At 45.1% G+C, this 24653-nt stretch overlaps 2 protein-coding genes and 1 long non-coding RNA gene across 5 annotated transcripts in view; 2 read left to right on the forward strand and 1 right to left on the reverse strand.

Annotated features, from left to right (window-relative positions):
* Nucleotides 1-11634, reverse strand: part of LOC139186589 (uncharacterized) — a 58204-nt gene extending 46570 nt beyond the window's left edge. Inside the window, exon 1 of the long non-coding RNA XR_011570224.1 lies at nt 11046-11634. This is a non-coding gene — a long non-coding RNA (uncharacterized lncRNA). The remainder of the gene's footprint in view (nt 1-11045) is intronic.
* SRSF6 (serine and arginine rich splicing factor 6) lies at nt 11635-15345 on the forward strand. The gene is made up of 6 exons (XM_019972429.2): nt 11635-11891; nt 12119-12267; nt 13560-13684; nt 13830-14038; nt 14312-14395; nt 14499-15345. Exons 1-6 carry the CDS (start codon nt 11785-11787, stop codon nt 14860-14862), a joined length of 1038 nt encoding a protein of 345 aa, XP_019827988.1. The 5' UTR covers nt 11635-11784; the 3' UTR covers nt 14863-15345.
* A 215-nt stretch (nt 15346-15560) lies between these two features.
* L3MBTL1 (L3MBTL histone methyl-lysine binding protein 1) overlaps nt 15561-24653 on the forward strand; it is a 41223-nt gene continuing 32130 nt past the window's right edge. For all 3 annotated transcript variants that reach the window (XR_011570222.1, XM_070801707.1, XM_019972431.2), the window contains exon 1: nt 15561-23655. The gene's annotated coding sequence lies outside the window, so the exon portion shown is untranslated. The remainder of the gene's footprint in view (nt 23656-24653) is intronic.

The following is a 24653-nucleotide window of genomic DNA, read 5'->3' on the forward strand; positions in this document are numbered from 1 at the left end:
TGATTTCTAACACCATAACCTAGTTTTGCTTTCCGGTCTCACATACATTAAATCATATAGTGTGGATTCCAGTGGAATCTTAGAGGGTTACATCGTTGTGAGAGCCACTGATTTCGCTGTGTATGGTTGCAATTCCTTTCTCATTGCTGTGTGGTATGAATATAGTAGTATGCTCTGTAGCGTGAATAAACCACAATTGATTTGTTCATTCTCCGGTTGATGGTATCTGAGTGATTTCTTATTTGGGGGCTACTACATGTTATGCTGCTATGAATTTCTAGCACATTCCCTAAGGAGAGCATATGTACATGGTTCTGTTGCGTATATAATTGTTAGGCCATGGGGTAAACACTAGCAGCTTTCACCTTTAGTAGACACTATCAACAAGTTTTTCCAAAGCAACAGTATTAATTTGCATTCCTACCGACAATATATGAGAATTTTGGTAGCTCCATAGCCACCCCAGCCTTCTTTCTCTGTCTAGATAAGTTTGGGTGGAGGAAGTGTAGGATACTTATAGCTATAAAAAACCAAGACAACATATTAAAAAGCACAGACATTACTTTGCTATAGTTTTTCTAGTAGTCATGTGAGAGTTGGACCATAAGGCTGAGCACCAAAGAACTGATGCTTTCAAATTGTGGTGCTGCAGAAGACTCTGGTGAGTCCCTTGGAAAGCAAGGAGATCAAATCAGTCAATCTTAAAGGAAATCAATGCTAAATAATCACTGTAAGGACTGTTGCTGAAGCTCCAATAATTTGTCCACCTGAGGCAAAGAGCCGACTTATTGCCCCTTCATTGCCAATTCAAAGCCCCTGATGCTGGGAAAGATTGAAGGCAAAAGGAGAAGTGGGTGGCAGAGGGTGAGATGGTTAGATAGCGTCGTCGACTCAATGGGCATGAATTTCAGCAAACTCTGAGGACAGAGGAGCCTGGTGTGCTATAGTCCGTGGGGTTGCAAAGAGTTCAGACACAATTTAGTGACTGAACAAGAAGGACAACAGTACACCTCTTACCCTCAGATGAGAGTGAGTGTCTGGGCAGCATGAGTGGGTGAGCACGAGCCAGGAGGAGGAAGATTCCGTCCACCAGGGTGTCCTGATGAGCCCTCTGGAGCATAGGTGTCTGTTGAATGAAGAGCCTCCCTTCACAGGCTCTGAACAATTACCAGACTAAGCACTTACTGTGGGCCTGGCACCTTCCTTTATGCTGGGGATACAGCAGTGAAGAGACAGACAACACCCCCACTCTAATGACACATATACTGTAGTGGGGGTGGGAGAGAGTAAATAAACACATGTCACATGGTGAAAGTTTAATATTGTTGTTGAGTCGCTAAGTCATGTCCAGTTCTTTTCAACTCCACAGACTGCAGCCCACCAGGCTCCTCTGTCCATGGGATTTCCCAGGCAAGAATACTAGAGGGGGTTGCCAATTTCCTTCTCCAGGGGATCTTCCCAAACCAGGGATCGAACTCAAGTCTCCTTCATTGCAGGTGGATTCTTTACCACTGAGTTTAATAAAGAAAAATAAAAGAAGGTAAGAAAATATAGTGTGCAGGAAGGGATGCTGTTTTTTATATATATACTTATTTATCCATCTATTTGGCTATGTTGGATCTTAGCTGTGGCACCGGGATCTTCATTGCATCATACAGGATCTTTTGTTTATCAGTTCATGGACTCTCTGGACTTCCCTGGTGCCTCAGACGGTAAAGCATCTGCCTACAATCCGGGAGACCAGGGTTCAATCCCTGGGTTGGGAAGATCTCCTGGAGAAGGAAATGGCAACCCACTCCAGTGTTCTTGTCTGGAAAATCCCATGGACGGAGGAACCTGGTAGGCTATAGTCCATGGGGTCGCAAAGAGTCAGACATGACTGAGAGACTTCACTTTCTTTTTCTTTCATGAACTCTCTAGTTGTGGCCCCCAGGCTTAGTTGCTTGGTGGCATGTGGAATCAGTTGCTTCCCAGCAGAGGGGATATCAATTCCCCTTACCAGGGCTCCAATCCATGTCCCCTGCATTGCAGGGGTGATTCTTAACCACTGGACAAGCAGGGAAGTCCCAGGATCCTGTTTTAAAGTGGGTGATCACAGCATCACCTCACATCTGTTAAAACTTGTTCAGTCACTAAGTTGTGTCTCACTTTGCAACCCCATGGACTGCAGCACACCACACCTGTTAAAACGGCTATGATAAAAAAGTGAAGATGAGGGGAAAAGGGAGCCCCTCCCACTGTTGGCGGGAGTGTAAATTGGTGCAGCCACTATGGAAAACAATGTAGAGGTTCTTCAAAATATTAAAAATATTGCTATTGTATAATCCAGCAATTCCACTTCAAGGTACATAGTGTACCCAAAAGAAAAGAGAAAGCTATCTCAAAGGATATCTGTACTCACGTGTTCACTGCAGCATTATTCACAGTAGCTAATACATGGAAACAGCTTAAATGTATGTCAACAAAGGAATGGATAAAAAACATGTGGGGGATATGATATATATACACACACAATGAAATGTTATTTGGCCATAAAAAAGAAAACCCTGCCTTTGCTACAACACCAGGGGACCTTGCGGGCACTATACTAAGTGAAATGTGAGATAGACAAAGACAAATGTTCTTACTTACACACAGAATCCAAAAAAGTTGAACTCATAAAAACAGAACAGAAGAGTGGTTGCCTGGGGCTAGAGAGTGGGAGAAATTGGAAGATGTAGGTCAAAAGGTACAAACTCCCAGCTGTAAGATGAATAAGCTCTGGGGAATCTCATATACAACATGGTGACTATATTAATAATACTGTATTAACAACTTGAAAGTTGTCAAGAGAGTAGATCTTAAAAATCATCACCACACACACCTTCCAAAAATGGTTATTATGTGAGGGGAATGGAGGTGAGGGGTGTTAACTAACCTTATTGCGGTAATTATTTTGCAATATATACATGTATCAAACCATCACACTGTACATTTTAAACTTACATGTTATATGTCAATACTGTCTCAATAAAACTGGAAAAAAATAAAATAAAATGAGTGGTTAGAGAAGTGACACAGTGATTTTGAGCAGACGCAGAAAGTGAGGGAACTATCAGAAAAGAGAGCTCCAAAAATTGGGAGATGGTCAATGCAAAGGCCCATGTGGTAGGTGGGTACTTGGCACACTCAAGGCACAGGAAGAATCAAGTGGGAGGAAGAGTAAGGAACAGCAGGAAAGCATTAGGAGGGAAATGATTGGGTAGGACCCACCTCCGAGAATGATCAAAGACAACTACAAACCCAACCCTTATAGACATGTATGTTCATATATAGGATTGAGGCATCTTTACAAACACCTAATTTGGGTCAGAGATAGGCAGACTTTCCGTGAAGAACCAGCAAGTAGGCTTTCTGGGCAGGCTCTGCTATTCAATACTGCTGTTGTGACTTAAGAGCAGACAACAGGTAAATGGGTGTTGAGGTGTTTCAAAAGAACTTTATTTACAAAACTCAAAGGCAGGCCTCAAAAACGACAGAATGATCTCTGTTCGTTTCCAAGGCAAACCATTCAATATCACAGTAATCCAAGTCTATGCCCCAACCAGTAACGCTGAAGAAGCTGAACGGTTCTATGAAGACCTACAAGACCTTTTAGAACTAACATCCCCAAAAGATGTCCTTTTCACTATAGGGGACTGGAATGCAAAAGTAGGAAGTCAAGAAACACCTGGAGTAACAGGCAAATTTGGCCTTGGAATACGGAATGAAGCAGGGCAAAGACTAATCGAGTTTTGCCAAGAGAACGCACTGGTCATAGCAAACACCCTCTTCCAACAACACAAGAGAAGACTCTACACATGGACATCACCAGATGGTCAATACTGAAATCAGACTGATTATATTCTTTGCAGCCAAAGATGGAGAAGCTCTATACAGTCAACAAAAACAAGACTGGGAGCTGACTGTGGCTCAGATCATGAGCTTCTTATTGCCAAATTCAGACTTAAATTGAAGAAAGTAGGAAAAACCACTAGACCATCCAGGTATGACCTAAATCAAATCCTTTATGATTATACAGTGGAAGTGAGAAATAGATTTAAGGGACTAGATCTGATATATAGAGTGCTTGATGAACTATGGATGGAGGTTCGTGACATTGTACAGGAGACAGGGATCAAGACCATCCCCATGGAAAAGAAATGCAAAAAAGAAAAATGGCTGTCTGGGAAGGCCTTCAAATAGCTGTGAAAAGAAGAGAAGTGAAAAGCAAAGGAGAAAAGGAAAGATATAAACATCTGAATGCGGAGTTCCAAAGACTAGCAAGAAGAGATAAGAAAGTTTTCCTCAGTGATCAATGCAAAGATATAGAGGAAAACAACAGAATGGGAAAGACTAGAGATCTCTTCAAGAAAATTAGAGATACCAAGGGAACATTTCACGCAAAGATGGGCTCAATAAAGGACAGAACTGGTATGGACCTAACAGAAGCAGAAGATATTAAGAAGAGGTGGCAAGAATACACAGAAGAACTGTACAAAAAAGATCTTCACAATCAAGATAATCATGATGGTGTGATCACTCACCTAGAGCCAGACATCCTGGAATGTGAAGTCAAGTGAGCCTTTGAAAGCATCACTACGAACAAAGCTAGTGGAGGTGATGGAATTCCAGTTGAGCTATTTCAAATCCTGAAAGATGGTGCTGTGAAAGTGCTGCACTCAATATGCCAGCAAATTTGGAAAACTCAGCAGTGGCCACAGGACTGGAAAAACCATAGCCTTGACTAGACGGAAGCAAGAGAGTTCCAGAAAAACATCTATTTCTTCTTTATTGACTATGCCAAAGCCTTTGACTGTGTAGATCACAATAAACTGTGGAAAATTCTGAAAGAGATGGGAATACCAGACCACCTGACCTGCCGCTTGAGAAACCTATATGCAGGTCAGGAAGCAATAGTTAGAACTGGATACGGAACAACAGACTGGTTCCAAATAGGAAAAGGAGTACGTCAAGGCTGTATACTGTCACCCTGCTTATTTAACTTATATGCAGAGTTCATGATGAGAAACGCTGGGCTGGAAGAAGCACAAGCTGGAATCAAGACTGCCAGGAAAAATATCAATAACTAACCTCAGATATGCAGATGACACCACCCTTATGGCAGAAAGTGAAGAGGAACTAAAAAGCCTCTTGATGAAAGTGAAAGAGGAGAGTGAAAAGGTTGGCTTAAAGCTCAACATTCAGAAAACGAAGATCATGGCATCTGGTCCCATCACTTCATGGGAAACAGATGGGGAAACAGTGGAAACAGTGTCAGACTTTATTTTTGGGGGCTCCAAAATCACTGCAGATGGTGACTGCAGCCATGAAATTAAAAGACACTTACTCCTTGGAAGGAAAGTTATGAGCAACCTAGATAGCATATTGAAAAGCAGAGACATTACTTTGCCAACAAAGGTTCATCTAGTCAAGGCTATGGTTTTTCCAGTGGTCATGTATAGATGTGAGAGTTGGACTGTGAAGAAAGCTGAGTGCCGAAGAATTGATGGTTTTGAACTGTGGTGTTGGAGAAGACTCTTGAGAGTCCCTTGGACTGCAAAGAGATCCAACCAGTCCATTCTGAAGGAGATCAACCCTGGGATTTCTTTGGAAGGAATGATGCTAAAGCTGAAACTCCAGTACTTTGGCCACCTCATGTGAAGAGTTGACTCATTGGAAAAGACTCTGATACTGGGAGGGATTGGGGGCAGGAGGAGAAGAGGACGACAGAGGATGAGATGGCTGGATGGCATCACTGACTCGATGGACGTGAGTCTGAGTGAACTCTGGGAGTTGGTGATGGACAGGGAGGCCTGGTGTGCTGCGATTCATGAGGTTGCAAAGAGTCAGACACGACTGAGCGACTAAACTGAACTGATCTGAAAGGCAGGCCTGCTTGGGCCTGGGGCCATAGTTTGCCTCAGACACTCACTCCACTTCACCTTCTTGAGTCGTCAAAATCCATTCAAAAGTACAGCGTCTGGTATATAAAATTTTCAAACAAAGACAGCAAAACCTGTCAGAAACTAGCTTATATCACTTTTAATCACATGGATGCTTGGGAAATACTTTTGGTTTCCAGCTAAGTATATTAAGAATTCCCATTGGATTTAAAACCACGACAACTATGCCCTACTCCAGATTGTACTTTACAATTTCTGTTATCACTGTGGATGGTGACCACAGCCATGAAATTAGAAGACCACTGGTTGTTGGCAGGAAAGCTATGACAAACCTAGACAGTGTGTTAGAAAGCAAAGATATCACTTTGCCAACAAAGGTCCATATGGTCAATTCTATGGTCTTTCCATCCAACTTCCCTTGTAACTCAGTCGGTAAAGAGTCTGCCTGCAATGCAGGAGATCTGGGTTCAATCCCTGGGTCAGGAGAAGGCAATGGCAACCCACTCCAGTATGCTTGTTAGAAGAATTCAATGGACAGAGGAGCCTGGCAGCCTACAGTCCATGGGGTGGCAAGAGTCAGACACAACTTAGCGACTAAAGCACCATAGTCTTTCCAGTAGTCATGTACAGATGAGAGAGTTGGACCGTAAAGAAGGCAGAGTACCAAAGAATTGATGCTTTCAAACTGTGGTGCTGGAGAAGACTCTTGAGAGTCCCTTGGACAGCAAGGAGACCAAAGCAGTCAATCCTAAAGGAAATCAACCCTGAATATACTTTGGAAGGACTGATGCTGAAGTTGAAGCTCTAATACTTTGGCAACCTGATGTGAACAGCTGACTCATTGGAAAGACCCTGATCCTAGGAAAGACTGAAGGCAGAAGAAGAGGGTGACACAGGATGAGATGATTGGATGGCATTACCAATTCAATGGACATGAACTTGGGCAAATTCCTGGAGCTGGTAATGGACAGGGAAGCCTGGTGTGCTGCAGTCCATGGGGTCTCGAAGAGTGGGATACGACTTGATGACTGAACAGCAACAATCATGGATTTGAAGTTATTAACTCTCTTCTGGATCAGATTGCAGCTCCTCCCTCCCTCTCTTGCTGACAGATTGCCTCTCTTGCTGACAGGCACTCCACAACTTTTAAATGAACAGTGATCTTTATCTGCCACCATGATTATAGACACTTCAGACACTGCCAAATGCTGTACATCCGTCATTTCTCCTTTGAGTTGTTCTTTCAAAACATCAACAGAAGTCAGATTATCAGCAAGACTCCACAGAATGCTGCTGGCCCAACACTCCCTTCAATAATGATATTTGAGACCATTTCCTCTTAGGCAATTTAAGTTTTTCGTTAAGAGTAACCACTGGGGAGGAATTCCCTGGTGGTTCAGTGTTTCAGACTCTGTGCTTCCATTGCAAGAGGCAATTGATCCCTGTTATGTAGGAGATGGAGAAGGCAATGGCACCCCATTCCAATACTCTTGCCTGGAAAATCCCATGGGCGGAGGACCCTGGTGGGCTGCAATCCGTGGGGTTGCAAAGAGTCGAACATGACTGAGTGACTTCACTTTCACTTTTCACTTTCATGCATTGGAGAAGGAAATGGCAACCCACTCCAGCGTTCTTGCCTGGAGAATCCCAGGGACCGGGGAGCCTGGTGGGCTGCTGTCTATGGGGTCGCACAGAGTCGGACACGACTGAAGTGAGTTAGCAGCATGTAGGAGATAGATGGGCTCCATATTATAGACCTTTACAGCTGGCCTCCTATTTACATTTCATAGGGCAGGAAGACATGGGCTTCAGGCAGGATACTACAACAGCCTTTCCTGAGGCAAGAGCTCACTTTCCCTATTAGTGGATGAACAATTCAACGCTTGGTGAATTCGGCTTCACAATGATAGGAAGAGCTGACATTGAAGGATCAAAACACAACATTGCTGTGAACACTTGGCTGCCACAAGCCAGTTATCCCTGTGGTAACTTTTCTGACACTTCCTGCTTAAAACCCCAAAGATTAGAAGGATTGTGAGGCCCCCCTTTTACAGTCTGTGTTCATACTGAAAATCAAGATCAAGCGAGCTTTAGCCCTTCTGCCCCACAGGAGGTTTCTGTCCTCCCTAAGCTCGCCTCAGGACACCTGTGTTACTGTTTGACAGGTGTACCGCCCCAGTCAAACTCCCCACCTGGCACTGTACCTTAACGCCAGAAGTGAGAACCCCTTTGGGGTCACCGTCCCCCACATCCCAACTCACTGAGTCAGTGAAAAAACCATCAGACAAGAGCTAGGTGGGCTGCAGTTAAGGCATTTACAATCAGCCTCCTGTTTGCCCTCCAAAATGGAAGGAACAACAGAAACAGGGTAAATAGCCCGTGTCTGCCTCTTGCCAGCCCCTTACAGTAATGGTCACGGCAAGGACAAAGAGTGGCCAAACCCTGTTTGAGTAAAGAACTGACGATCGGGCTTCCCTGGTGGCTGGTGGTCAAGAACCACCTGTCATTGCGGGAGACAGGGGTTTGATCCCTGATCTCGGAAGAGCCCACATGCTGGGGAGCAACTGAGCCCATGTGTCCAGAGAAGCCACTGCAATGAGAAGCCTGTGTACTGAAAATAGAGTAGCCTCCGTTCACCACAGCTATAGAAAAGCCTGCTCAGCAACAAAGATCCACAGCACAGCCAAAAATGGAAAAATAAATAAATTTTTTAAAAAAAGGATTAACTGGTCTCCCGTCTCCCCTTCTTTGGGGACAAGGGAGACACTACACAGCACAGAAAGGCTCCTTGTGGGTCAAAAGTCAGGAGATAATGTCAGACCAACCTCCCAGAAGCCTTTACTTCCGAGATTGATGAGGGTCCCAGGGTAGGTCAGGTGTGGAAAAAGAAACAGGTAATTGGCCTGAAGGAAGACAAAGGCCCGGAAGAACTACCCTATATAAATGTCTTAACTGCCTCTTTACTGCACTCCTCCTCACTAGGGAGGACACCCACACCCTTTCTCTCCAGGTGTGCATCTCTGCCTTGCTTCTGTCTAAAGTAAACAAACCATTTTTCTAGGTCCTCTCCCACTCATTGTGCTATGTCTCTAATAATAAACTTTGTACCCGCATTTACAAAGTTGCGGGTACAAAGTTGCATTTATAAATGCATTTTTCACCGCGGCAAAGATCCAGGGGGGAAATAGCTTCTAGCCCCTAGCCCTCACTGGTCTGGTGGCTAGGATTTCTGGTTTTCATCCCAGCTGCAGCTGCTGCTAAATCGCTTCAGTTGTGTCCGACTCTGTGCAACCCCATAGACGGCAGCCCCCCCAGGTTCCCCCGTCCCTGGGATTCTCCAGGCAAGAACACTGGAGTGGGTTGCCATTTCCTTGTCCAATGCAGAAAAGCGACAAGTGAAATGAAGTCGCAGCTACCCAGGTTCAATTCCTGGGCAGGGAATTAAGATCTCATTTCATGCCATCACTCACTGCTGCCTCACCAAGATCATCACCTGGTTAGGGAACTAAGATCCTGCAGGTCCCGGAGTGGTCAAAAAAAAAAAAAAAAGAGTAGCCCCTGGGCTCTCAAGAAAAAGAAGTGAGGGAGAGGAGGACATGTCAGCTGCATCTTTCTCTGCACAAATGAACAGCAAGGAGACAGGAGGTGACACCCAACTTCCCATATGCATCTTAGTTCAGAGTGGGGTGTCACCTCTTGCCAAAAATGAACTTTTGGACGGCTTATGGGACATTAGTTTCCGGACCAGGGATTGAACCTGGGCCCTAAGGCAGTGAAAGTGTGGAGTCCTAACCACTCGACCTCCAGGGGATTCCCAGCCAACAGTGAATTTCAACAAACTTCAAAATACTGACAATTCAATCAGTGAAAAAAGTTATCCCATTAATTCTCCTTTCCCCAATTACTATATTCCACAAACACACAAAATTTTTACCATCCACCTATATATTTTATTTATCGAACTTTAAGCACAGTGTAGCCTCTACCACCAGATGCCAGTTCTTAACACTCCCCCTCCCCCAGTCGTGACAACCGACAGACTCTCAGACTTTGCCAAATGCCCCCGTGGGAGGAGGGGGAGGGAAAAATCATTGCCTTTAAACCAGAAACTGTAGAAGATCACGGAGAAGGCAATGGCACCCCACTCCAGTACTCTTGCCTGGAAAATCCCATGGATGGGAGAGCCTGGTAGGCTGCAGTCCATGGGGTCGCTAAGAGTCAGACATGACTGAGCAACTTTACTTTCACTTTTCACTTTCATGCATTGGAGAAGGAAATGGCAACCCACTCCAGTGTTCTTGTCTGGAGAACCCCAGGGACGGGGGAGCCTGGTGGGCTGCAGTCTATGGGGTCACACAGAGTCGGACACGACTGAAGTGACTTAGCAGCAGTAGAAGATCAAGGCTGCCCAGGTGGAATACAGGGAAATACCTTAACAGCCAGTATTAACCCCATGATGCCCTTTTCCCTCAGCTTGTGTTACACCTTGCCCTCCGACCCTTCTTCCCAATTTTCTAGTCACTTCTTACCAGCATCTTTTCCTGCACTTGTTTCAGAGAACTCCAGGGTCTTCTGATCTTCCACTTAAACTTACTCCTCTGGGGTTTAAATAGTATTTCTAGTGGTAAACTCCAAACTAAGCGTTTCTGCCACATAGATAAGATACCCTTCAAACCAACGGGCGGGGGCGGGGAGGGATCACGTTGGGACAACGGACGCTCCACTGAGGGAAGGAAACGAGCGTACCTCTGTGGGAGGGCTGTCAGGTCTTGCTCAACTTTGTTGGGCCAGAGGTCTTGGCCCTGCTCCCTTTGTCAGTACTACAGCAAGTGGGCTTCCCAGGTGGTGCTAGTGGTAGAGAACCCGCCTGCCAACGCACCCCTGGGTGGGGAAGATCCCCTGGAAGAGGGGATGGCAAACCACTCCAGTATTCCTGCCTGGAGAATCCCATGGACCGAGGAGCCTGGCAGGCTACATACAGTCCATAGGGTTGCAGAGAGTCGGACACGACTGAAGCAACTTAGGACGCACAGCGATCGTGGGATTGTCATGTATACTTCAATCTACAGGTGACTCCAGGAGTCAGTGCTCCAAGACTCCTGGAAGGACAGTTGGACATACCGGAAGGCAGTGAAGTGAGACCGCAATGGCCGCTGTGGGGCCACGAAGGACAGAAGCCAGCAGGGCTGTGAACCCCGGTCCGGGTCCACACGACCTCGGAGCAGAAACTTCGGATACTGTGGAAAGGGCACTTAACCCACTGACTAGGCGCCTTCCACACCAGCTGAGCGTGAGCCCAACGATCCGCGAAGAAAATTCGAGCCTCGTTTTGACGGGCCAATCAGAGATCGCGGAGGCCTAATATGACAACCTCCAGAACCAATGAGAACAGGGGATTCTCCGGGACGGCCTCCCGAGCGCCCGTCCTGAAGAGCTAGCCTGGAGAAAGTTTTTTGTTTTTTGTTTAAAAGCACAAATTAGAAAACAAGTCCTTGGCTGGAGACAGAATATGACGTTGACAAAGATGTGTGGGAAAAAATTCGGTGAGCGGGTAAAGCCTCACTTCCCCGAAACTTGGCGGGCTGAGGAACAGCAAGTCACCCTCGAGCGCCGCGCTCCGCGATCCAGAGCGGGAGAGTACGTGCAGCGCGCTGACGTCACACGCAGGGCACCGCCCCCCTACCGCCCGCCCTTATAGCGTAGCACAGGCGCGCGCGCACCATTGTGTGGCTGGACTCGGCCGCCGCTGTGGTGTGAGGTGCGTGTCCGGGCTCTCGCCGTCACCGCACCCGCACCGCGGCTACTGCCGTGCGGTCCGCCGTTCGACCGCCAGCCCTCGGGCCCCTTGCCCGCTGCGGACATGCCGCGCGTCTACATAGGACGCTTGAGCTACAACGTCCGGGAGAAGGACATCCAGCGCTTTTTCAGTGGCTATGGCCGCCTTCTCGAAATAGATCTTAAAAATGGGTGAGTCGGACCCCGGGAGCCCGCGTCCGCTCGCAGCGCCCCGGGCCTGCGGCGGCAGGGCCCGTCTGAGGGAGAAGACGGTCAAGGCCGCGGCGCCGCGTGGCAGGGCCGCCAAGATGGCGGCGGCGCGGAGCCGCGGGCGCGCGCGGGGACGGGGGGTCGCGCGCGCGTGCGCGCCCTCGGCCTAACGACGCCCGCCGGCCTCCGGCCCTCGCACCGCCCCCCAGGTACGGCTTCGTGGAGTTCGAGGACTCCCGCGACGCCGACGACGCCGTTTACGAGCTGAACGGCAAGGAGCTGTGTGGCGAGCGCGTGATCGTGGAGCACGCCCGCGGCCCGCGCCGGGATCGCGACGGCTACAGCTACGGAAGCCGCAGTGAGTTCCACCCCCGCGCGCTCCGCGTCCTTGGGACCCCGGGGGGTGGGCGCAGGCTTAGGCGGGGCGGGGTGGAGCCTCCCAGCCGGGCAGGCGAGGTGGCCGCGGCCGTTTGACTCGGGTGCTCCCGGGGCTCGCTGCCTTCACACCTGCCCGGGGAAGACACGGGACGCCGGAGCGCGGGGACTGGGTGGTGGGTTTTGCCTAGGCAGGGTTTGGGTGTTTGGGGGCGGGGATTGCCAAGTCGGGAGGGAGTGACTTGTTGGGCCCCTGTCAGCACTGTCGTGGGCTCTAACTACGGAGGAAGTGAGGGGTGGCTGTATTTGTTGTATCCCCTCAACTTGCCTGTCAGTGCATTAGCTAGAAATGTGAATGACTTAGCGTAGAAGTTTGGGACTGGTTGGGGTGGAGGTGGGGGCGGGGCGGGGAATGAGGTGGGGTTTTAAGCGTAGGTTTTAGCTTTACGAAAATTGACGGGGGCCAAAGAAAATATATTTATAAATGTGGTTTTACACCACAAAGGAGATCTAAATGAGCTTTATGCTGTATATGCACTAGTTGGGGCATGTTATTGGGAGGAGGTGGGAGGGGGTTGGTTATGTTAAATGTTTGATGTTGAAATTGTTGCATGTTGAATTCAAACTTTTTAACAAGTCCTTGATGTTTCAATTTGAAAGTGACCAATGGGGCTGAGGCTGTGTCCACTGAGGCTAAGATGACTGCCTTTCCTGATTGGCCTTGGCTTTTCCATACATTGTGTGACCCTTGCCCTATGACCCTTTGGCTGACCTTACCGGAAGCCATGACGACAGCAGCCTTTTGCCATTAGACGCAGGGTGATGGTGAGGATTCCAAGGGTTAGACAAAACTGGTTAATCTGAACTAGGTGACTGTTACCTTGCGTGTTTTGTGGCCAAACCACCACCAAAAACCTCACACTGTGATGTAAGTACTTAGTGTAACTAGTAAACATTTTTGTAAAATGTAGAAATGCATGTAATCAGTTAAGTTTTATATTTTACAATGTTCTGTAAAATAAAACTTAGCGAGGTAAATTGAATAAAGGAGCAGTCACTCTCTAACAGAATGTAGGAGAAGTTTAGTTGGTTTTAGTCTGTTTTGACTTGCCCTTAATTTAATTTATGGCAAATCATAACTGTATCGAAGGTTTAGCAGTATAATAGCAAAGTCCTACTCCAGTAAATAAAGTTGTTATGTTTGTACTAACTTTCAAAAACATTATGCATGCCTATCATTGCAAAGCATCTAATTGTTCTCTTCACATGATAAAGGTGGTGGAGGTGGATACAGCAGTCGGAGAACCTCTGGCAGAGACAAATATGGACCACCTGTACGCACAGAATTCAGACTTATTGTAGAAAATCTTTCTAGTCGTTGCAGTTGGCAAGATTTAAAGGTAAGTGCTATATAATTTGGGATAAAAAAGATTTGACTTAACGTTTAAAAGGTAAGTTTTTGTATTCTTTTATATCTGAGAATCAAATACAGCAAATCTTTTTTGTTTAGATTTCTGGGAATGACCAGTCATATTGCTCTTCTAGGATTTCATGAGACAAGCAGGTGAAGTAACCTATGCAGATGCTCACAAAGAACGCACAAATGAAGGTGTCATTGAGTTTCGCTCCTACTCTGACATGAAGCGTGCTTTGGATAAACTGGATGGTACAGAAATCAATGGGAGAAATATTAGACTCATTGAAGATAAGCCACGAACAAGCCATAGGCGGTCTTATTCTGGAAGCAGATCTAGGTAATGTATTGAAGGGTATAGGGGGAGACAGTATTTGCCACAAACAAAAGAAAATTCAAGCAGCAGTATTTCAATTACTGCTGAATTGAAATTAGGTCAATTTTTAGTTTCTTTTGTTATTGGCATTGTTGGGTTCTTTTTAAAATATTTTGATACTAGATTTAATTTGTAGTGAGCAATTAAGGAGTTTTACTGTTGGCTTGTCTGTCTAAATTGTTCATTTGTGTTGAGGTGTCTTGAGATGAAAATTCATTACCACATTTCTTATTATAGGTCACGATCTAGAAGAAGGTCACGAAGTAGAAGTCGTAGGAGCAGCCGCAGTAGATCTCGAAGTATCTCAAAAAGTCGCTCCCGGTAAGTGGGTTCTTGAGTGTTTTTCTGAATAACTTACTTTGTCTATAGAGTGCTTGTGTGTTCTGCCAAGGTACTGACAAAAAATCTGGCTTTTCTTGTCTAGATCCAGGTCTCGGAGCAAAGGTCGATCACGGTCTCGTTCCAAAGGCAGGAAATCTAGATCAAAAAGCAAATCTAAACCCAAGTCTGATCGGGGCTCCCGTTCGCGCTCTCGGAGCAGATCGAAGGATGAGTATGAGAAATCTCGAAGCAGGTCTCGTTCTCGATCTCGTTCCCCCAAAGAAAATGGAAAAGGTGATATAAAGTCCAAATCTAGATCGAGGAGCCAGTCCCGTTCCGATTCGCCCCTACCTGCTCCACCCTCAAAGGCCCGTTCCGTGTCCCCTCCACCAAAAAGAGCTTCAAGATCCCATTCTAGATCTCGTTCAAAGTCAAGGTCACGATCCAGATCGAGTTCCAGAGATTAACCCAGAACTCTCCACTCTTTGCACACTATTACGGAACACTTTCCTACTTGCTTAGTCAGTTACTCTTTCATGTTTCTACTTGACCTCTTCTGCAAGAAGAAACCTCCCAAAATGGGCACACAGAAATTGGATTTGTAGCCAAATTTGATGAAAAAGATGAGGTTCTAAAGAAATGGCATGAAGTCAAAGATCCTCTCCCTTGTTTGTAGAATTAAGATAACTTTGATTTTATAGCTTTTGAGCTAAAATAACTTTTGTAAAGATTAAGCTCATTTAGATTTTTTTTTTTTTTTTTTTTTTAAGTATTTCAGCAGGATCTGCTGGAGGGGTTTTGTTATTGTTATATTTGTTTGCTTAATTTTAAATTAACCTTTTCAGGCTTTGAATACTTAAGGCTTTAGAGGGAGAACCCAATTTTCAATTATGTTGGCTTTTTATAAAGCTTGAGTTATGTAAGATTTCAATAAAAGTTTGCTACCAAGATGATTGCCTTACTTGAATAGGTCACTCTTAAATTCCTTGAGATACTGATAATCTATCTGTGGAAACAATGTAAATTCTACTTAAGTGTAAAACAAGGCAAGTCTCAGATGCAATAAGTTTGGATACGTTAATTTGTGCTGTTAATCAAATTTGCCAAAGTCATTTTGGCCCCTTAAACAGGTTTAAGTTAAAAATAAAAGATTTTGTAGTGGACCTGTTAAACAGTTGCCTAAGTTAATAGCTTTTTAAAATGTTTTTTAAACTTAAATTGGTTGAACTCAAAAAAGTAGTTCTAATACTTGGGATCTCATCTAGCCTGGTAATCCCACTTTCTGAAAGTGATAGTTGTAATTAGTGTTTTGTAAGAGTAAGGTTCCTTGATCTTTACTGTTTGTTATGTAAAAATAGAAGTAACCTTTCTTTGATCAGAAATTTAGTATGTTATTCAAAATGGAAAAGCAAATAACTGTGTTTTCTACTGGAAAATCCTTAATATTAACAGGCACTTAACAGATCATTTGGTAAAGCAGTTACCATTTAAAGCAAAATTCTACCTAACAGTCATCCTTTTGTAGTTAGCGGGGTTCTGTGATAATTGGTTAGATCATCCTTATGAACTTCATGTGGTTGGCTTGGAAAAAACTTAAATGGGTTAAACCATAGTACTTCATCATAAAGTGTAATAAATTCTGTGGAAACCAAATTATAATCAGCAAATTTGTAGGAGTTACTGGGTTACAATTAGTCCTTATGTCTGTAAGCCTAGTTAGTTGAAATTGCAGTTTGAGAAATGAATTACCTTATATCTCTCTGTTAGGTTCGTTAAGGTAATTTCATTTTAAAAACCATTCATTAGTCTTAGTCTGAAAACAGGCTGTAGGTTGTTTGGCTCAGCTTTAATATCTTTTTGGGAGCTGTCAGTGTATAAGATGTCAAGGGCTGGGTAGTGTTAGGGTAGGGTGTGATGGATACCGCCATTTTGAGAAATTTCTGGGCTTCCTGTTATGAAATCCTAAAGAGTCTAATCTTAGGAACATAGTGCCCCAAAAGGTTGATGCTTCTTTGACGACCTTATTTTCTTCAATGCTTTTGAGGTTTTTTAAGATATTCATAAGAAATACGGTTTGTTTTTGTTTTCCCATATAGACCTTGGATTTTGAGAGAAAAAACTGGTATCTGTAATTATAGTTCATTGTTTTGCCTGTTTGAAAAAACAAAAGTTGTGACTGTTGCATAAAAAGGCAAGTCTGCACTGCCTTTCAAAATCTATTTAAGGACAAGTTACTTTTAAGAATTGGCTTTGACCAAAGTTCTCTTGTTTTCAGGGAAAGAACAAAAGCTTTTAAAACCACAGCCTTTTAAAGTAAAGGAGGGGGGAATACTACAATATACAATTTGACTTTCTAAAAGTATGCAGCATCCTTCAACTGGGCTTTCTTATGTTAGGACATCACATGGTAAAGGCAGGTTTGTCTACCCTTGTCAGCTGCCGCCCCCGCAGGTGGGTAATGGTATAGTGAATGCCTAACCCATCAGAATTTAACAGCAAGACCAGTTTATTAAAACTCGAGTTCCTGTTCCTGTGGACCCCCATCACTGGACATGCCAGACCACTGCTTATATATAAACACTGGCCCACTTAGAGGTGACCAATAAAATGTTTAGTTCCTTGCTAACTTAAGTAGAATCTGAGTCTGCAACTTGCCACATCTTTATCTGTGGCTAGATGGGAGTGTTAAACTGGTAGAGAGCAGAATAGAAGTGTGATAATCTGGATCCCCCTTTCTTTTACCTGATAGTGTGTTAACATGCCTTAGTGCCTTTATGGCCAGTTCGAGTCTTTCCTGCCCTGTGACTTGACGTTCCACTCCTGTGTTGTTACCATCTTTTCTCTTGGTATCTTCTTTCTCCCACTTTGTTAACCTATTTTGTGCTTTATTGCCTCAATAAAATGTTCACTGAGGGAAAGGTTTGATTTGAGTTTATTGTGTATTCCCACTTAGTATCAAATATTTGGCAAATATCTGATATTTGGTTTTTTTGAATCGGAGTTGCCATTATCAGGTTTGTTTATTTCCTCACTTGAATATGAGGAAAGGACTTCTCCGCTTCTCAGAAACAAGAGGTTAGGACCAACATAATATTAATAGATGGTTTATCGTGGGCTTCCCTTACGGTTCAGCTGGTAAAGAGAATCCGCCTGCAATGCAGGAGACCTGGGTTCGATCCCTGGGTTGGGAAGATCCCCTGGAGAAGGGAAGGGCTACCCACTCCAGTATTCAGGCCTGGAGAAGTCCATGGATTGCATAGTCCATGAGGTCACAAAGAGTTGGACACGACTGAGCGACTTTGATCATCATCATCATATCTGGGGCAAGCTGTTAACCGTCATGCTTCGGTGTCATCCACGGTGGTAGGGATAACCCCTCGTGGGTTGTGAAGATGAAAGTTTAATACATGAAAAATACTTTGATTAACACCATAATGATTGCTGTTATACAATAAAGTCTTTTGTATTCAACTAAGTCTTTAGATTTCACACAAAATTTAACTCCATTTATCTTGTAGCAGTTTGAACATTTTCTGTGATCATTACCCAGATAAACTAGGAAACTCGATCATCTTTTCCCAAATCCTCAACCTAATTTCACTTTTATTTATCTTGCTTTCAGAAAATGTTTTCTCAGTTCAGTTTTTGTGGTTATATGCAATTTTAGTCTTGCGAAAATGGAATGTTCCGTAAAGTATCTCTCTTTCAGCGTCCACTTCTAAGGTAGCCTTCCAAGTGGCGCAAGTGGTAAAGAGCCTGCCTGTCAATGCAGGAGACATGAGAGACAAGGGTTTGATCTCTGGGTCAGGAAGATCCCCTGGAGTAGGGCATGGCTATCCACTCCAGTATTTTTGCCTGGAGAATCCCTTGAACAGAGGAGCCTGGCGGGCTACAGACTGTAGGATCACAAAGTCAGACACAACAGAAGCCACTTAGCATGCATGCACTAAGGTAGCTGCTTCTAACACACTGTATTTACCCAGGCTAATCCATTGGTAATGCCTATGTGCATCAATAAGCAATTCATACCATGAGTGTGTTCTGCAGCTCACTTAAGAGTAGTACAGAGATCTGCCACTCTAAATGGTGCACTACCATGGAATGGATTTTTTTCAATACCAACTTTTTTAAGGAAGTAATTTTTTGGTTTATATAACCAACAGTCCATAAAAAATGTATTTTAGAGCTCTTAAAAAACATTTTAGCACTTAGTAATTACCAGTTTACACTACAGTTTTTCTTTTTTGGTAAAGCTGTACAGCTTGAGGATCTCAGTTCCCCAGCCAGGGATAAAACCCAAACCCTTGGCACTAAAAGTATGGAGTCCTAACCACTGAACTGCCTGGGGATTCTCTAAATTTTGAGCTTTTTGAAGCAGCAACCACATCTTGAACTTTGTGTCCCTAAAGCCATGTATGCTTCCGTTAATTGAAAGGGAGAGTAGGTGCAGTTGTGTTTTGTAGTTAGTCTTCTAGATCCTAAGTAGCTTGCTTAGATTGGCCTGTTTTAAAACAACTTCACACATGGGCCCCAGTGTAGTAATTAGTAAAGTGATTAACTTAAAGTGAATAGGGTTCAGAAATCAGAAAGTGAATACAAACAGGTAATAAACAGTAAATTCCATCCTTGACCCCTTGAAGGAAGTCAGGATTACTATTTTGAGATCATTACTGTGGAAATTATTGTATTTGTAAGGGAATTTGTTAACAGGCAGGATTTAAATCCTGCTTCAGTTCCTAACAGCCCTAAAGTGTTGGGGTTTTTTTTAAGCCTATTTCAGATATTCAGTTCCTCTTAGTGAAAAAGCACAGAAGCCTGAATGAGCAGGCTGCTTTTACAGTTGTTTTGACAAAGTTTCAAACTTAAGGAAAATTTGCACTATAGTACAAAAAAATTCTATTCCCTGTGCCATTTACCAATAATACTTCGTTTTACTTACACTGTTCCTGAGCCATCTGAAAGGTAAGTTAGAGACGTGTTTTATTCTTAAGACTTTGTGTATTTCCAGGGATGTTCTCATATTAACTATAGTGTCTACTTATCAAAACCAGGAAATTAGCTTCGATATGATCTTGTCTTTTCCACTATGTTTTGTCAGTTGTCCAATAACGTCCTTTATATGTATTTCCACTGGCCTAGGATCATTTGCTCCTTTTTGTTGTCATGACTTTAAACTGGAACAGGTCCTCAACCTTTCTTGACCTTGTCATTTTTGAAGAGTAAGGGTGATTATTTCGTAGAAGTTCTCAATTTGGGTTTGTCTGATGTCTCCTCATGATTGCATTTTTGGCAGAAATATCACAAGAATGAGATTGTCTTCGGTATATCTAGTGGTACCTTGTAATAATAACCCGAGTCACTTATATAAAGTCACTTTTTCCCTTTATGATCAGTAATTTGTGGGAGGTAACTAGAGCCTATTAAATATCCAGTTCCTTTCAAACTGTCACCCACTGTTAACATTTGTCGATTTTCTAAGTTCTGTTCATTGGCATTTCACTAAGGTGGTGCTTTGTGTGGGGGGTAGCCTTAAAGGTCAGGAGAAAAGAAGGGGTGTTTGGTTTTTAAGAGGAAGTTGAATCATTTTGGAGTCTGAGAACATTGCTGAAGAGAGCTTAAACTACATCAGTTTGTACTTAATAGCTGTGAAAGTAGGACAGTGGTGGTTCTGGCCAAGGGCCAAAAGGAGCTAGAGGTAACTTTTACATACATGAGAGGAATATGCAATAGAAAGCAAGCTGTGTCCTCAGCTATAAAAGTGTCTTCTAATACTGTAGGTAGTAAATGCTGTTTTCAGAGCGTTTGGCACAATCACTTGTGAAATAGTAGCTGCTTTTATTGTAAAACAGTACAGGGACTTTCCTGGGGGTCCAGTAATTGAAAATCCATCTTCCAATGCAGGGGACGTGGGTTTTATCCTTGGTCAGGGAACTAGGATCCCACAGGCCGTGGGACCCACAAGTCAACAGTGGTTAGGATTCCGTCCTTTCACTGCTGGCTGATGAAAAATCCTACAATCAGGAATACCCAGCGAGGGATCATTTAAATTTGAAGGAGAGGGACTTCTGGTTGTCCAGTGGTAAGAACCCGCCTGCCAACGCAAGGGACACAGGTTCAGTCTCTGGTCCAGGAAGGTTCCACGTGCTGTAAGCAGCTAAGTCAGCACACTGCAGTAAGAAACCTGCGCCCCACAATGAAGAGTAGCCCCCACTCAGTACAACCAGAGAAGTCCCACAGGCAGCAGTGACGACCTAGCACAACCAAAAATTACAACTAAGAAGGAAATTTGAAGGAAAGATAAAAGAGTTTTAGGGATAAGCAAAAGATAAAAGTTCAGCATCACCATTTTGGATTTTCTGACTTCCAGAACTAAAGGATAATAAATTTGCATTTTAAGCCACTTTGTGGTGGTGGTTCTGCAGCAGTTAAAAACTAATAAGCTTAATTCAGAGGTTCTTTTCCCCCATTGGGTTTTCAGCAGCAGCATGAGACATGAATTCTACCAAATGTGTTGAGAACAAAAGATATTTAGCAGGGTTGGAGTAACAGAAATAGCTGAGGCTCTGGCCCACACAGAGACAAATTTTCCTAATGCTTGCAAATACAGGCTTCAGTTACAAAGCTAAAATGTAAATTTTGTCAGTCTCGATTCTTTGGAAAGCATACACCCATACACGTTATGTCCAGGGGGAAAAGTAGGACCTGAAGGAAAGAAGGACTCAATTATATTTGGAAACTTGGACCTCCCCTGCCTTTTCCACAATGGGACCCCCAACTATATAGTCAGGTGGTCAGGGGTGTCCAGTCTTTATACAAGGGATTCAGTTTAAACTCCCAGTACTGCATGGACCCAAGATCCCATCGCTCGCAATGTGTGTGTGATGAAACCCAAATCCCTGTCCAGTAACCACCTCCAGGACAAGAGACGTCAGGCCATCCCCTGGTTCCTCTGTTTCCATCTTTGTTTCTGGCTCCTGATTGCTCTTGCAAATTCAGCCATAAATTTACTCTTTTTCCTTCTTGGCTTGCTTGGTCCTTCTGCTTGTAATATTTTATCCAGGATTTGGGTGTGTTTATGCTAGAAAGTGCTCCCTATTAGCAAAATGTGCCATACCGTTGGAACCAGAAGTGTTTTCCTATTTATAAAAAGGGTGCATTTTCCTAAAATAAGTGCACTGTCCCAAGGATGAATTAAAATCTGTAGGGACAGAAAGGTGTGGGCTGCTCACTAGCAATAGTTTTCTCTCTGCTTCTGTTCACCAATATTTCAAAAAATTCGAGGTCCATCCAGTCTTGACTACAGACTTTCAACCCTAAATATTCAGTGGAAGGACTGATGCTGAAGCTCCAATACTTTGGCCATCTGATGAGAAGAGCCAACATTGAAAAGGACACTAATGCTGGGAAAGATTGAGGGCAAGAGGGAGAAGAGGGTGACGGAGGATGAGATGGATGGCATCACCAACTCAACAGACATGAGTGTGAGCAAACTCCAGAAGATAGTTAAGGACAGGGAAGCCTGGCGTGCTGCAGTCCATGGTGTCACAAAGAGTCATAGATGACTTAGCAACTGAACAACAGTCCACTCTTGAGTAGTGAGTTAACTTGAAAATAGTGAAGGCTATTAAAACTTGTAGAATATGGGGTTGTCACTTGAGGGAAGAATAGGACTTCATCACTTTCTCTTGAGGGCAGACTGGACCAGCAGAGCAAGCTATGGTTACATTAGAGGTAGAACCTTCCCCAAACACATCTACTTGGAAGAACTCTCCATCCCTGAATGTGTTCAAGGAAGCAAGCCCACCAAAAGTATCAAGACCACCAAAATACTGTTGAGCAGAAAATATATTGTCAACTCAGACCTGCATTCTTTGTTTATTCCTACATCCCACTGGCTCAGATTCCATTAGTCTAAAAGATACATTCCTGATTGAGAAGCTATGTGTTTGTGTGGTCCCATCACTTTCTTTTAGACTTCTGAATACCTAAAATAAACCTTTTGGAATCTAGAACAAGCAGTCTGGGTAAAGATGAAAGAAAAAAAATGAGTGGATGGGGGTGTTGTTGGTGTGTATAAAGAGACTTCCATTGTTATGGCAACCAGCTTCCTCAACTGATGCAATTCTGTTCCCAATAATACGAGTTTTTAATTAAAATTTGACACTGCAGTGAGGAAGAACACATGTAATGCGTTGGTGTAGCAACCGGAATAAAGTCTGCATAAATTTAAACCTGAGGATCACAACAATTTGTGGAATTTGCCTACAATTAATTAGGAACCCTTTTCTCCTCTGCACTGGAGGTTGAACCTGGTGGCCTGACCTTTAACTGTGACCTTAGGCCAGATGGACCTCAATATCCTGTTCTGTAAAGTAAGAGATTAATGAGGGAGTGGACACAACTCCAGACTGTACCAGGATCCTTGTTTTCCTCTGCATGCAGTCCATCAGTCAACAGACATTTACTGAGCACTCACTGAGTGTCCAGCTCTGTACCAGGTGTTAGGGATACACCTAGGTTATCGTGTTTCCTTCCATTTTAGAGCTTGCAGTCTCTTAACTTCTCAATTACACAAATGTTCATGAAGTCATAGCTGCCATATGTTTAAAAGGTGTTTTATGCTGCTGCTGCTAAGTCGCTTCAGTCGTGTCCGACTCTGCGACCCCATAGACGCCAGCCCACCAGGCTCACCCATCCATGGGACTTTCCAGGCAAAAACCAATAACGGAGATTTGATTAGTTCGATGAGCTAAGGAAACTGAAGCACAGAGAAGCAACGATTTGCGCAAGACAACACCATAACAGTAACCCATTCAAAAAACAACAAACAAAAACCCTTTGCGGTGAAGTAGGTGACAGTCTTTACAAACAGAAAAATGGAGGACCAGGAGGATTAAGTGACGCGCCCCAGGTCACACCACAAGCCAATAGCAATGGGGTCAGGTCATCCAAACTCTGGCGCCGCTGATGCTTTCCTTTAGGCTATGAGAGCCAAGAACGGAACCGCACCTCGCAGGGGGCTCCGTTCTTCTGGTGGCACGGCCCTCCCTTCACCCTCCCTGAGATGGTTTTCCGATGTTCTCTGGCTCGCCTATTTCAGGTGAGGAGCAGGCGCCGAGGGAAGGCGTTGGACAACGAAGCGACCCAGCCGGGGTGCGCGCGGGGAGTGCAACCTCGCTTTTTGTCACTGACCACTCAGTTCAGGAACCCACCAGCCTCTGCCGGCTCCGTTGTCCCCATTGCGTGCTGCTAGCTGTGAGGTAAGGAGTTGGGGACCGGGAGAATCTCGACCCGCCTCGCCCGCGCAGCAGTCTAGCCCCGGGGCTAAAGGACACTAGGCCCACGCAGCCGTGGCCTGGCAGGAAGGCCCCCGGCCCGCGCTCCCCAAACCTGCTCTGTGCGCGTTTTGCGCCCCGCGTCCTGCGGGAAGGCGGGCCCGCCCCCCTGTGCGCGCAGGCGCGCGCCGCGCGGGGCTCGGACCGCAGCTCGGCGCTGGGCGGCCGCACGCGGGCCTTGCAGGTAGGGACCCCGGGGTACGAGGCTCCGCGGCGCCTGGCCCCGCCCCGCAAGGCAGTGCTGGGGCCTGGGACCCCCGGGCGTTGCTCCTCCCGAGCGCGAGGCGGGGTGCACAAGCCCGGGAGGAAGCTCGGGGAGCCGGCGTGCAAGGGGATCTGGGCGGTCGCGGGGCTCGAAGGCGAGGCGAGCGCGTCCGCCGTGCTGCTGTTGGAGGCAATCCAGAGGGTAGGGAGGAAGGCGGCTTGGTTTTTAGAGAAATGCAATCAATTAAGAGTTGTTCATTAATAAAAGAGAGGGAGTGGAGGGCGAGGGTTTGGTTTTCTTAGGAAATGGGTAATTTGGCAAACTTTCTCTTTCCTACCGTTGATTTCCAATTTTTATAACGGAAAATTGAATTATTATTATTTTGCCATAAAGGGAAAAAATAAAAAAGAATTCCGCCATTTTGGCGTTTTAAAAAGTAACCGTTCTGCGGGGCTGGCGGATCGGTGACCGCCCCGCCCGCCGCCGTCTACACCAGTCCCGGGAGGACTCGGAAGGCGGGCGGCGGTCCCAACCCTGGAGACCGCATCCATCCCTCCCGCGTTCCAGCCGCAGCTGCAGCGGGGGGGCGGGGCCGAGGCCCCAAGTTTGAGGCGCTCAGTTTTGCTGGGGTTCTGAGTGTGTGTCGGGGATTATCTGTCTGGGGCGATAGCGCCCCACCTTCCACACCTAGAGTAAGAGCATTTATTGAGCGTCTGTT

Source organism: Bos indicus, chromosome 13 (genome assembly GCF_029378745.1).
Source record: "Bos indicus isolate NIAB-ARS_2022 breed Sahiwal x Tharparkar chromosome 13, NIAB-ARS_B.indTharparkar_mat_pri_1.0, whole genome shotgun sequence".
Lineage (NCBI taxonomy): Eukaryota > Metazoa > Chordata > Mammalia > Artiodactyla > Bovidae > Bos > Bos indicus.

What these genes read in the sequence shown, in the direction of transcription:
- SRSF6 (XM_019972429.2), top strand. Translation starts at nt 11,785, where the DNA reads ATGCCGCGCGTCTACATAGGACGCTTGAGCTACAACGTCCGGGAGAAG. An exon ending in TATTCTGGAAGCAGATCTAG is followed by an intron (nt 14,039 to 14,311) that starts GTAATGTATTGA and finishes TTCTTATTATAG; the next exon opens with GTCACGATCTAGAAGAAGGT. An exon ending in ATCTCAAAAAGTCGCTCCCG is followed by an intron (nt 14,396 to 14,498) that starts GTAAGTGGGTTC and finishes TTTCTTGTCTAG; the next exon opens with ATCCAGGTCTCGGAGCAAAG.